Source organism: Anneissia japonica, unplaced genomic scaffold (genome assembly GCF_011630105.1).
Source record: "Anneissia japonica isolate Jap-2015-1 unplaced genomic scaffold, ASM1163010v1 scaffold287611_len363355_cov233, whole genome shotgun sequence".
NCBI lineage: Eukaryota > Metazoa > Echinodermata > Crinoidea > Comatulida > Comatulidae > Anneissia > Anneissia japonica.
Window position 1 is genome coordinate 14,220 of NW_022732785.1, and position 14,084 is coordinate 28,303.

The following is a 14,084-nucleotide window of genomic DNA, read 5'->3' on the forward strand; positions in this document are numbered from 1 at the left end:
TCTCGCGTGTCTCGCCGCTCATAAAAAATGATCATGTTTATATAGAAATTCACTCTGCTCTCTGGCGGCACCTGTGTCACAAAAAGCGTCAACAAGTGTGTTTAGAAACTAAAATACACATAAGCCAAGGCAATTCAACAGAAGGACGCACATCTCCGCTCTCGAACATACCGCGTGCGTACTGTCAGTCCCTTGATCTTTATACTGTGGCGGCATCGACAATCCGATACTAGTTGCGAGTACAGCCGTCAATTATTAGGCATGCGTGCCATTCGTTTTATTCGTTTTTATTTTATTAATTTTGGCTTCTTCGCAATGTCTGTTACATCTGATTTTTTTTTTACCGCGAGCTTGTTAGGTACTTCTATAAATTGCAATTTGATTTGTGAAAATTGACCAAGAAAATGGAAAGTTATAGCAATTTAAAATTTAAGAATTTTATAAAATTTCATGTTCTTATGTATCATTAATCTGTCATTTTGACAATGTTGGCATAGGGTGCCGAGAACCTTGCCGAGAAGAGAGAGTCACTTGATAGGTTTCCACCTCTCTTTGTGTGTGTGTTTCATCCGAAAATAAAATTTGAATTTGAATTTGAATTTGAATTTGAATTTGAATTGAATTGAATTGAATTGAATTGAATTTGAAGTTACCGTACTCGCGCGAATAAGCGCCCCTCTCGAATACCCGCCCCCCTCCTAACGTGAAAATTTCCTTAAGCGCCTCGTCTGAATAAGCGCCCTTTCTAATAATAATATCATAAGATTTTCTTTTTCAAGTTTTAGCAAGTCAATAATCCAATCAATCCTGGGACCGTGGTTATTGGCATGATTTGAGCTGCAGAGTGGAAATACATTCTTCTTAATAGGTCAATATCAAAAAGAGGATATTTCTCTTGGACAGATGAGGGCTCCGATCCCTGGACAGACAGTATAATTCCAACTTTATACTCTTTTTACATATTTGTCTATGCCTATTCCTAGAAGGGAACCGATGACAAGCCTTGTAGGCGGCCCGAAATAAAGAAAAAGAAAAAAAAGAAAAAAATCCCTGTTGGGATTCATGAAGTCTTATGGCTATAATTTGGTCCTAAATGTGCTGCTTTTCGACCACAATATTAGGGATTGGCAATCAGAATAGCGTTATTTGGATAGGTAAATTATTTTTTTTTTACCTTTTGGTCCAACGACCTACAGTAGTCGTTCATCAGACATCAGGGGGTCCAAGCCTGTCCGATGGGGGAGGGAGGTAATACCCTCCCTGCCTCCCCAGCTGGCACACCACTGCTCGCGCCCCCACCCGAAAAAATCATTGTCAAGTAGTTGAAAATCACCTAAAATCACTATTTTGGGAGTTGGCGCCCTTATTAACCGATTATCGAGCCTCCCCCCCCCCTTTACAGTCCCATCAGCATCCTCCTTTCAAGACTTCTAGATACGCCACTGCCACTGTCCTGTGTTCAATTCCTGTCAGTGTTGGAGGATTTTTCTCACGACGATACTCGTAGGACAGTGATATATTCGCTATTGTCAATTATTGGTGCATGCGTGAGTGTGCCTAAATAAATTAAAACAACAATGACAATGCCACATCCAACCATATTCTTGGGCTGGATGGAGAAATGTAGGTGAATTGCCTTGCTGAAGGACACAAGTTAAAATAAAAACATAATTCTTTGAAAAAAAGAAACAAAAAAAAAAAAAAAAGTTCATGGTATGCTACCATCACTTCCGTTATTATTGCTATGCTTTCATTAATTATCATTATTAGTATTTATATTAACCATCCTCAAGAGAACATTTTGTCGTCATTGACAACAACGGATGCTGACAGAGTACAGACGTTGACAGTGAAAAGATTACATTAATACCTGTCTCTTATACACATCTAGATGTGTATAAGAGACAGGCCCCTGGCTTTACAAAAACATTTAATTAACGTGTAATGCAAATGGATTTGTATACACAATAGAGTATCCTAATTTTAATAAATTCACTTAACATATAAATAAACAATAGGTACATGCAACGTACACATCTCTTCATACATTTATATTTTGATTACAACCTTATTACCTATTAAGCATGCCATATTAACCCACAACCTCATTCCCCATTACAACCTATGATACAATTACCTAATTTGTTGGACGATATTTAACAAATCATGTTATCACAAAGTTTAACTTTTACTGTACCTTCAACAAATACTTCACTGCTGATTTCCGTACATTTGCAAATACTTGCCATTTGCAAATAGTCTTAGTTGCATACTGGAATGTCTATGTCTAGTTAAATTCACAGCAAGGTTTTTTTGTTTGTTTAGCAACTTTGTAACGATTTGCTAAATATACAAATATTTTTTCCTTATGTGATCTCACTGTTTTTATAAAACATAGCATTTTCCATAAACCCACTGGTAAATAATAACAAGTAGATTGTGTTGTTATTTTTAAGCTGTCCTCATTAAAACTCTAAAGAAGAAAGCACAATTAAAGTTATTGCAAAGTTGAAACCAATTTTATAATTATGCATGTTGTGTTATGCTCACAATTTCCCCTCCTTCAAATATCTGTGACTGTAACGCCTTTTATATATAACTACCAAGCATTGTATTTACCGTACCTGTGTTAATGTAAACTACAGTACCAGGTATTGGTAACTATTGTACCTGGTAACTACCAAGTGTATTGGTAACTATTCCACTTGGTGTCAGTAACTACCAGGCATTAGTAACTAGTGTACCTGGTGTTGACTACCAGATACTGATAATTATTACCTGGTAACTACCAGGTATTGGTAATTAGTGTAACTGGTAACTACCAGGTATTGGTAACTAGTGTATCAGATGTCAGTAACTACCAGGTATTGGTAACTAGTGTACCGGATGTCAGTAACTACCAGGTATTGGCAACTAGTGTACCTGGCGCCAGTAACTACTGAGTACCAGTAAATATCACAGATTGGTTTCTGAATATATTGAATAACACTTATACTCTATTTGCAGTTCTACAGGGAATATGGATTGTGGATTACTGGTAAATACAAAGGAATTTATTGAGTTTCATTGTAAAATATGTGGAGAGTTACTTAGTGGATAGGATAAGGGCCACAATCAACCCATATAATCCCAGAACCTCAGCAAAAATAAGAACAAGAATCATTCCAACGTAAAGTCTTGGTTGTTGTGCAGTGCCCCTAACACCAGCATCTCCAACTATACCTATTGCAAAACCAGCAGCTAATCCACTTAGTCCAACACTGAGGCCTGCTCCAAGATGCAAAAAACTCCTATAATACAAAACACAAACAAAAACAAATTAAATTATGTTAGCTTTGTTTTCAATATATTTTAATCCTATTGTACAATTGTAAATGTACAATTATTATAGCTAGATTTTTATTTTAGATAACCATGTTAAAAATATGTATACTCTTACACACACAATCAGTGATAAAATCTAAATAAAACTTTAAAAATCAAACTTTAAAAATCAAACGTTAAATTTTTCAGTAGTTTGCAATAAGCATTTAACCGTAACTACTGAAAACAGTTACTTCAAGAGATTCAGTATATAAAGGTAACCAGCATTATAGATAAGCTATCATCATATACAACACGCTATTAGGTCACATCACAAATATATTATCAATGTCAATATAAATAGAATGTGCTTACTGGTACAAAGTGTAATTGTCCTCACTAATTGAGTTTGCAACAACAACAGCAACAACAACACCGTATATTGCTATGATACCAGCCATAATAACTGGAATAACTGATTTCATGATAAGTTCAGGCCTCATAACACTCATAGCTGCAATTCCGGTTCCACTCTTCGCCGTTCCATATGCAGCACCAAGAGCTATGTGTGAAAAATAAATTCTCAATTTTATTGGCATGAAAAAAATTGTTTGGTACCATTATTCAAAAATGTCCACAATTTGTCCTATCAAAGGCTAAGTAGTAAAATATTTTTTGTTAAACTGTTGAGGAAGTTAGTGCTCGTAATATACAGGATGGTATAAAAATAGCATACTTTCATATAAAAAGGGAGATTATCTATTTATACTTTACAATAGCTGGCAGAACAATCATGCACAGCTAAAAAATGAAATAATTATGTCTTGGCTGCAAACGATTGATATTTCTTGCTTCAAGTATTTTTAATGGTTTAAACGTTTTCTTTTCAAGTACAGGTGTATATGCTTTTTCTTTATAATTTCTTTATAAATTTTGAATTTTATGTGAATGAGATTTTGAAGCTGATTGAATTCTCTGTATGGGATGGTGCAATCACAGAAACAGTATGTTCTACTGTAGTCCTACTCAGTAGGGCTATAGAACATACTGTAACTGCGTATTGCCCTGTTCAACACAGCTTCACCTGCAAATATTTTAAAGAAATTACTGACAGTTGGGAATTCTCTTCAAACCATTATAATATTAAACCAGGAAATGAGTTTTGTTTATGTGATTACTTCATATTTGCTGGTACAGTGAAATATGCACTTAACATACCCTGTGGGACCAAGGGGTGTTTTGTAAACTGAACATTTTGTCAAGTAATATAGAGTATATCATGCCATATAGTGTATTATGTACCATAACTATGCCTACAGTTGTCTAGCCTAAATTATAGCAGTAAAGAAATGAAAGTATAAACATAAAGATCTGATTGTGAGAAATAGCTGTTGAGCTTTAATAGAATTTGAAATAAACAAATGATGATGGTACACATACGCGTACCATCATTCCATTTTAAAAGGTCTACAGCAATTTTTTAACGCAGTGGCTGTGCTTATGCAGAGGACGAAGTTGTAAGCTTTGGTTTATTGCTTTGTATTTAATTAGTAGGCCAATTTATTAATTTTACTTAGAATTCGCATCCAACAGTAAGTAACCTCCTTGCTGATAACAGGATGGATGTTGCTTTACACACCCAGTCTCAGGGAATGGAGACTTTTTTTACTAATGTGAAAGAGTCCTGCTGTCACAGAAAGCAAACACCTTAACCACTGAAGCCGGCCACTCGCTGCATCGTCCAACCGTCACACGACCAATCCAACTACGCTCCATGCGAGCGCTAGATGACGCGATACAGCGACGCCGCCTGCTGATTGTCTGTGGTCGTCTGAACGGATCGTCAATAAAAAAGATCAATTGCACGCGCTGTCGCGTACTGCGCGCAGTTAGTGCCCGCTTTAGATACAACTCCACTCCATTGCGTATGCATTATGCACTTGTCAATTGTGGCCCCTGCTTTCCGAACACAGACCCAGTGGTGACTTAGCCGGGGATGTAGTTTACTTGCATGCATGTGAATGCGGGGCATCGTATAAACGTACAACCCCAGCTGAAATTATATTATTTCAACATTAATTCTACCGATGAGGTGGTGTCCGTTGGTTCACCAGACTCAGTTCCCAAAATTAATTAATTTTGTAAGCTTTGGTTTATTGTTCGTTTTGTGCACCTTAGTCCAACATTTTCAAAATGACAGTTTAATGTTAAATATTTTAAGAACATGATTTTTTTTATAAAAATTGTACTAAAAACAATTGACAAGTGGATGTTATGACTATCCACTGAGCTATACTTTAGTTCAAATTCCTGGTGCTCACGAGTCTTTGAAATATTTGTTTTATTTTGTAATAAATAATAATAATATGTCATTATATAGCGCTTTAGGCACAGAGAGAGTTTCGAACCCCCGACCTCAAGGTTGGCAGTCCAAGCCACAACCGATGCGCCAACCGCTTGAAATAGTTGAAAAATTCCAAGTCAAAATAATATTTCACTAGTTCTGTAAGGCCACGGGAATGAAAGTTGTAGGTTTGCGTCCACCGCCCGCATGCCTAAAAAGCTACCGCACGAAAATTTTCATTTTGAAAAGTTCATTATTTTGAAAAAAAAATATACTTCGTTTTAAACACCGAGCGAAGGCAGGCCTGGCCACATCGCACCATGATCGTCTGCTGAGGTCATTTACGGGTCAAATTGATCTTTCTGACCAATAAGAAATCTCGTATGTTTAAAGAAGTCTTAAATTTTATTTATAAAAAAAATAATGAATAATGAAAAATGAAAAAATGCCCCATGTGTTTTCAAAATTTTTCGGACGCAAACCTACAACTTTCATTCTCGTGGCCTAATGTTTGAGTCTTGACTATGACAACCTCTTCTGCCATTTACAATACGCCAACTTTATCAAGGATAGAATGGCCGCTAGGAAGTTGCAGTGAGTAGGCTGAATCACCGAGTCTCATAAATGGTTTTTCACACATTTTTTATTTTGCCTGGGGGAGGGTGGTGTTAGGGTGAGGAGGCATGCTTGAGTTGTCTCTCAGCTCACCTCCATACAAAAAAAAATTTTAAAGCCTAGGCCTAGGCTACCCAGAGGGCCTAAAATGAGATCAACCTTACTCTTACTGTACCACAGGTCTAGTTAGGCCACCTGTACTGTAGTTATCAAGATATACTAGGCCTAGCCTGGCTATGCAGATCGGAATCCAACAGGCGTCATTTGCCCATTTTGTTTGTTTGGGAGTAAAAGGAAGGGTTACTTATAAAATACTCGGTACAGAGATACTTACCACTAAATACCATGGCGGATGTGGCTCCCATGATTCCGAAGAATGGTGTATATGCTGGTGCAGTATCAGTCATTTTGAAATTAAAAGCTTAAATAATGAACCTATAAAAGTTATATATTTGATAAATCTGGATAGACCACTGCCGATTCACATAAAATGGCGACCAAATAAAAGACGTTCAAGCAGAAAGGCTGACTGCAATGCACCGGATAGTGATATATGGCATTATAGTATCATATGATCTGTCATGTGAATCATTAGCATATTCATTATGCAATTAAAAAACGCCCTCTATAAAAAAAAGTTAAAGTACTAAATTGTAGGGTTTGATTGTAGTACCTTTAGTAATACATTTTAAATTCAAAACATTATTAAATATAAATACATTCATAATCTTATTTATCATTATAATAAACATAAAACGAACATTACTCTAAATAATGAGAGGGAGGCCATAATTATAATTCTAATAATAATTCTAATAATAAATTCTAATTCTAATAATAATTGTAATAATAATAATAATTTGGTCATAAAGTTTATCTTATCTTATTCAACGTTTAACTTTTATTGAGTCTTCTTCAGGAATGAAAAAAACTGACGATATACAAACTAAATTATCAATATTTTATTATAATTAAATTAATGCCACTTTATAGAATGAAATTTCATAAGATGAAGTTAATAATTCATAAGGTGGACCAAATCTATAATTTAAAGGTATTAAATCTATAACAATATTTTACAGCATATGCAATGATAGTTATAAACATACTAAGGAAATGTATCAAACATATATGTAGTAAGGTATACAGACATCTTATCACTTTTCTTGTGTTAAAACAGGCTGCAGTAATGTAGTTCATCATCCTAACCTTTTTCTTGGATTAACCTATTATGCTGTAGTAAGGTATTCAGATGCCTTTTATCACTTTTCTTGGATTAACATATTATGCTGCAGTAAAGTATACAGACATCTCATCACTTTTCTTGTGTTAACACACGCTCCAATAATGTATTCAGTCGTCCTAGCATGTTTCTTGGGTCTGTGACCAAACCTGCTGCTATCATAGCATTGTCAAATATCTGCGAAGAAAGACATATTTCTTGGAAAAAAAATCATCTATTGAATGTGTACAAATGAACACTTTAAAGAGGCGGTATCCATAATACATTTATGTTCAAATGTACTTTGCCAAAAGCTAAACAAAAAATGCTCTGAAACATAAATAGGTACACTGTATGTTCACAGTTGATGTTGTTTTAATAACATTCCAGTGAGTAGGTGCTGCAATAGAGAAAGCCAGATGAATATAATAGACAGTCTCTTTTTCAATTTGGCCAATCAACTACATCTAAAATTATTAACAAATGGCTTTTTACCTGTTCTGCTAACATTCGGGCAACTGGTGGATTACATGATTTCAGATCCGACAGAAGATGCATTAAATTATGTCTGAAATAAACAAGGAATAATAAAAAAACCAGATCATATAATAGTCTTATGTAAGTCATCAACTGTGTGGCCTATTATTCCTTCTACACTATACAGTTGAACTTGCCTAAGTCGAATCCAAAATGCCACTGTAATATATTGTCAACTTAGATAAAATTTGACTTACAAGATTGTTAATTAATGGAAAACACAACAATTTGGCATTTAAAATAAGATCAACTTAAAAATGATTTGACTTAAGCACAGTCAACTTAGGCAAGTTTAACTATATTTCTTATCTGCTGAAGTTGTCTTACTGTATATTTAGCTGAAGTGTTGGTCTAAGGATCTGCAATTGCTCTTCCTCAGAACGTGATTTGAGGGCGGTCTTCAAGAAATGACGAGCAGCTCCCATCTCTTGCACAGTTATCATGGCTGGGTGGTTTCCTATGTCTCCAGTTGCCTGTAAATGTGTAAGCAAACACATGCTTATAACTGTTTATAAAAATTAATTGTGATAGCTGATAAAAAAAAACACCGTGGCTAGAGATATGGTACTGTATTTCTACTTCAATTTGCTAAATGGCATCACGTCACCATCACCCAATGAAAAGCCATGATGTGCGTGACGTCATGTTTCAAGACTGGCATTGCAGATCACTCACGATGAGTGGTGAAATGCGAACGATATACAGTACTGGGTAATTAGAACATTTAAAAGGACAATACTGTTGGCCTACTTAGTACTGTCATCGATAAATAGGCGTATGGTTCCACTCAGTATGAGTCATGTCATTTATCTATATATAGCCATTTTCAAACAAGTACTGAATCCTGTACCAAACTCTTGGCATATGCCACTAGGCCTTGCTTAAATTCTTCGCTTGATGAAGAACCTAAGCAAGGCCTAGGCTTTGCTTGAATTCTTTCGTTAGGCCTTGCTTGAATTCTTCGCTTGGCGAAGAACCTAAGCAAGGCCTAGGCCTTGCTTGAATTCTTCGTTTGGCGGCAGCCCTGCTGTAGTGACAGATCGATCTGGTGGCATATCAGTCAAAAAACGAATTTCTCCATAGTCAAGTTCTCAACCCCCAAAATCTCATCCCAAGTTTTAGTCCAAGAAGCCTAGGTTAATATATATATTCAAAATTACCACGCTTTACAACCCGACCAACATATTCAGACACCTATTCTTAAACTTTGCTCAGCTCAGCCCCAACTCTGGTGGGGCTGAGGTGGGTGTGGAATACCTATTGGGCGCCCCCGTCAGAAAATTTCTGGATCCGCCCCTTGAATATTAGTGTCAAATTTGTTGAATATACTTCTGATGCAGGCCCATATAAACAGTATAAGAATCCTCTTATTTCCAGTAGATTCAGTTTTTTTAGTGCATGTGTTGTCATCATGTAAATAGATTAGACCAAAGACTGAGTAGAGACCTATTTCAACTCCCTTATAAGCGAAGGCATAAGCCAGCTGGCCTGGGCCTCATCCTGAGGATTCATGCCTTCCTTGATATGGATACATAGATAAATGACATGACTCTTATAATACTGAGTGGAACCCTTGCACCTATTTATCGATGACAGTATTAAGAAAATACTGTACTCTTGCCTGGCCAATCATGTGCTATTTTATATCATTCATCGCTAGTCACACATCACGCTGCTCACCTCACACTGTGGTGTGGGCAATCTGCAATTCCGGCTCTTCATTAGGTGATGGTGGTGTAATGCCATTTACCGTACCTTTAGCAAATTGAAGTAGATATATGGTACCATATGTCTAGTCACGGCATACAAAAATTAAATGTAAATATGAAATATCTGACACTCACTGAAATTATCAAATACAAAATTGAAGGAGCTTCCTGTTTAGGGTAAAACAATTGCTCAATTCTATTCCTAATTTTGAATATTAAAAATTGTGTAGTCTTTACCTTAACATCTAAGACCTTGCTGCCTAAAACCTCTTTTAGATACATGATCAGTGAGTCTGTTGATTCCACAGACAAACCTCCATCTTCTAGAGATAAAAAATTGCAATAAATCCTCATTTAATGTCCCAGATTTTACACATACTTATAAAAAACAAAATACATATTCACATGTACTGCAACATTAAATTCCACAAAGTCCATTTTTTACTTTGACACATTAAAACAAAATACACATAGAGCAAAATATTAGGAAAGTCTTTTAATAGTGAGGTTGGAAATATCCCTATAAACTGGCAGAGTGTTTTCTACAAAAAAAATCATTGATTATTATCAATTAATTTTTGTCAACATCATTGAATTGAGGTCCATGCTATTGACTTAGTTTTCAAATATTTTGTAATAATCATGAGTTTTTTTACCTATATTTGTTGAAAGTTTACTTTTAACAAAATGAAAGACTAATTAAAGAGTAATTAATTACCTTGCTTTTCATCTGTTTCTGTGTTGGATCTGGCAAGCAATTCATTCTCAGCAGAGGTTAACACTTTCTTGTCAAACTCTCTCAGCTGCAGCATAACCAGTTCATCATACTCATCAAAGCAAAACAGAACTTCCATACCAAGTGCCTTCATTCCCTGGTAGTATGGTGAGCTTTCTGCTAGCTCTCGACTGAAATCACAACATTACGTTAAATAGAAGAAAGGATAAAAATCCACCAAATTAATGTATACTGGTAATCAAAACCCAATATATCTGATGTACTACTTTTCCAACTATGTACCTAAGACACAGTATGATATCCATGATTTTCACTGTTCCCTACTCCGCACAAAAATCATTAATATTGCTAGATAACCTGGCAACATCAATGGATAACTGGGAATTTAAAAATTTAAAGGAAATAAAAAAACAAATAAATATTGTGATATTCAGCTTCCACACAGAAATAGCAGTGTTCCCAATTTTCAAAAAAACATATAATCTGATTGGGTGGCATCTCTTTTCAAAATTATATTTAAAAAATCATGCTAAATGAAATAATATTCACTGCCATAAAAAAATATAATCTGTATATTAACAATATGTAGTGAATATTATGCGATGTTCAAAAAAGTTAATGCAAAGTCAGTGTTATTGAAAATAAATAAAGAGAATTTGCACCATTCATTATACTTCATCCTCTCTCGGCTTGAGATCTATTGGCGTTTCCCATCTGTCTTTTAAAGAAACACTTATTCCACAATACATATAACCACAAACCCATTCTGTGCATTATAATTAATGTTTAGAGAGTTATGAGTTATTTTTAATCTTTTTCTCTAGATGTCCATGACCATTGTTATGTTAATGCTTGTCTGAAATTGTTATTTTCTATTTTTATAAGCATATAAATAAATGAAATGAACACAGTGCCAGATGATGATGGAAGGATAATGAGATATTACTTTGGAGCAGTGAGGAAGTAAATGCTCCTCTGGCCTGCTTTCATGCGGCTGCAGTAGTCCTGGAGGCTGCATCTTACCCCAGCATCCAAATTACTAGATTCATAACGAAGCAGTTTCGCAATCTCTTCCTGAAAAAACATAATACAGGTGTGAAAATCAGCAACAGAAACAACAAGGAAAACAACAACAGAAAAAACACCAACAACTGCAATATAATATCCAGATCTAGTAAACAGTAGTACAGTATGCCATCTACTTAATAATCAGTTGTCTGTTAAATGAGACTGTGTTGCACAGATGTTGCACACCAAAAAAATCAAAAGAATGAGGATGATGATGAGGAGGGTGATGATAGTGAAGATGATAATCAAGGATAATGATGATGGCGATGAGGATGGTAAACGATGATAGTGATGATGATGAGGATTATTACGATGAATATGATGATGATGACCATTGACGATGATGATGATAGTGGAGATGTTGATGATGATGTTAATGAGGATGGTGATGATGAAGTTCATGATGAGAAGGATTATGATGGTGATGAAGATGGTAGTGATGGTAGTGGTGATGATGATGAGGATGATTAAGATGAAGATGAAGATGAAGATGAAGAAGATGAAGATGGTGATGATGATGTTCATGATGAGGAGGATCATGATAGTGGTGGTGGTGATGATGGTAGTGATGAGGATGGTGATGATGGCAGTGATGAGGATGGTGATGATGGTAGTGGTGAGGATGAATAAGGATGATCATGATGAGGATGATCATGATAAAGATGATGATGATGATGATGATGTTGATAGTGGAGATGTTGATGGTGATGATAGTGGAGATGTTGATAGCAGAGATGGTGATAAGGATGAGGATGGTGATGATGATATTCACGAGGAGGATCATGATGGTGATGATGAGGATGGTTGTAATGAGGATGGTGGTGATGATCATTGATGATGATAATGACGATGAGGACGGTGATTGTGAAGATGAAGCCGATATCATGTTGACTGTAATATAGATGAGATTAAAAATTTTGATTATTTATGATACATGACATTGCAAGGCATGATTAGGCAAAAAAAAAAGTTGTGTTGCCCATCGCGACCGACTGCAATTTTTTCCAAAATATCGGGTTGGCATTTAAAAAAATTTTTTTTTTTAAATTTTGCTCAAGTACAAATTTAAGAAATACCCTCCGAAATTAACATTTAGAACATAAAATATGAAACAGACATGTATTTTTATCAAAATCGGGCCATATTACAGTATATGTATGCGTAAAATCGGTAAAATAGAAGGCATAATTTTGAGAACCGAGTGCGAAGACGATATATGCACACAAAATCGGATCTCTTCGCACTGAGTTGTCAAGCCACAATCAGATCTAGGCCTAGGCCTGAGCTAACCTATTCTTTACTACTACTGTACAACTAGTGGTTGCTTGAATCAAAAATCATATTCATACCTTACGGTAGACTGGACAATAAATAAAAGCAAGCATAATTCTAGCCATGGCTTTGAAACCGGTACATGGCTAGACATTTTCGGCTCCGTTACAGTTTTAGGCCAACCATAAACAAAATATTTTTCTCTTTTTTTTCTCAAAGTTTACTTCGATTGTATTACATAGAGGGCGCTTGGTTGGACAATTTCCATAGCTACAGTATGGTTTTGCTCGAACTGCCCATGCGCGATCGTGCGGATTGGATACACATTATTATTTTACATTTCGAAGCCAACAAAATCTTCCTTTAAACTGACATATTTTTGTTAAATTTATTTCAATATACACTTGGTTAGTATTTATTCCGTCATTACTTTGAATAGTTTTTTTTGGCAAGCTTGCCATTGTTTTATTGTGGTGCCTACGAGCTTTTTCCATTTAAGGGCAACACAACAAATTTTCTTTTGGGCATTTTTTTTTTTTTGCATACCTTTTCAATTTGATCGCCGGAAGAAACAATTCCTTCTCGTAAAAATGTTCCATAATCATCAAAAAAAGAATCATAACTTGATGGATGCTTAACAGAGTTGTCGACCAAGAATTTGACAATCCGAGCAGTCAGTACCCTATTCAATTTTCTGGTTTAAAAAAAAATAATCGTAATGTAACTTGAACTACATTGATAAAGAATACTGTTATTTTGGAAAAGTACAGCAAATAGCATTATGTACAACAATTTCCAGAATTGCTAGCAACATAGTATTGGCAAGTAGTATTGGAGGTGCTATTGAAAACATGGCACACATGCCAAATGAAATTTTAAAAAACCTGAACAAAATTATTACACTTACCTCAAGAGGGCGCTATCCTGTAAAATTTCACGGCTAAGATTCAGTGGTATATCCTCACTGTCAACGACACCTAAAGAAAACAAATCATAATTAATGGATATATGCTGCTGGGTGTGTTAATCATTGACTACACACCTATACATTCTATTAATTCTGTCTCTTATACACATCTAGATGTGTATAAGAGACAGATGCTATTGACTTAGTTTTCAAATATTTTGTAATAATCATGAGTTTTTTTACCTATATTTGTTGAAAGTTTACTCTTAACAAAATGAAAGACTAATTAAAGTGTAATTAATTACCTTGCTTTTCATCTGTTTCTGTGTTGGATCTGGCAAGCAATTCATTCCTGTCTCTTATCCACATCT

The 14,084-nt window shown here is 35.3% G+C and overlaps 2 protein-coding genes across 2 annotated transcripts in view; both read right to left on the minus strand.

Moving 5' to 3' along the window:
* Positions 1 to 1,955: 1,955 nt before the first annotated feature.
* On the minus strand, positions 1,956 to 6,816 carry LOC117115807 (V-type proton ATPase 16 kDa proteolipid subunit). The gene is made up of 3 exons (XM_033259748.1): positions 6,597 to 6,816; positions 3,679 to 3,865; positions 1,956 to 3,290 (listed from the first exon to the last, which is right to left on the minus strand). Exons 1-3 carry the CDS (start codon positions 6,667 to 6,669, stop codon positions 3,086 to 3,088), a joined length of 465 nt encoding a protein of 154 aa, XP_033115639.1. The 5' UTR covers positions 6,670 to 6,816; the 3' UTR covers positions 1,956 to 3,085.
* A 451-nt stretch (positions 6,817 to 7,267) lies between these two features.
* Positions 7,268 to 14,084, minus strand: part of LOC117115808 (heat shock protein 75 kDa, mitochondrial-like) — an 18,057-nt gene continuing 11,240 nt past the window's right edge. The window contains 8 exon segments of the mRNA XM_033259749.1: positions 7,268 to 7,682; positions 7,980 to 8,052; positions 8,349 to 8,494; positions 9,968 to 10,053; positions 10,449 to 10,636; positions 11,413 to 11,540; positions 13,353 to 13,500; positions 13,714 to 13,820. Coding sequence (XP_033115640.1) covers positions 7,578 to 7,682; positions 7,980 to 8,052; positions 8,349 to 8,494; positions 9,968 to 10,053; positions 10,449 to 10,636; positions 11,413 to 11,540; positions 13,353 to 13,500; positions 13,714 to 13,820 — 981 coding nt within the window. The 3' untranslated portion in view covers positions 7,268 to 7,577.

Coding starts and splice junctions, on each gene's coding strand:
- LOC117115807 (XM_033259748.1), bottom strand. CDS start 6,669: ATGACTGATACTGCACCAGCATATACACCATTCTTCGGAATCATGGGA. Junction 3,866..6,596: donor ATCCGCCATGGTATTTAGTG/GTAAGTATCTCT, acceptor TTTCACACATAG/CTCTTGGTGCTGCATATGGA. Junction 3,291..3,678: donor GACAATTACACTTTGTACCA/GTAAGCACATTC, acceptor TTTGTATTATAG/GAGTTTTTTGCATCTTGGAG.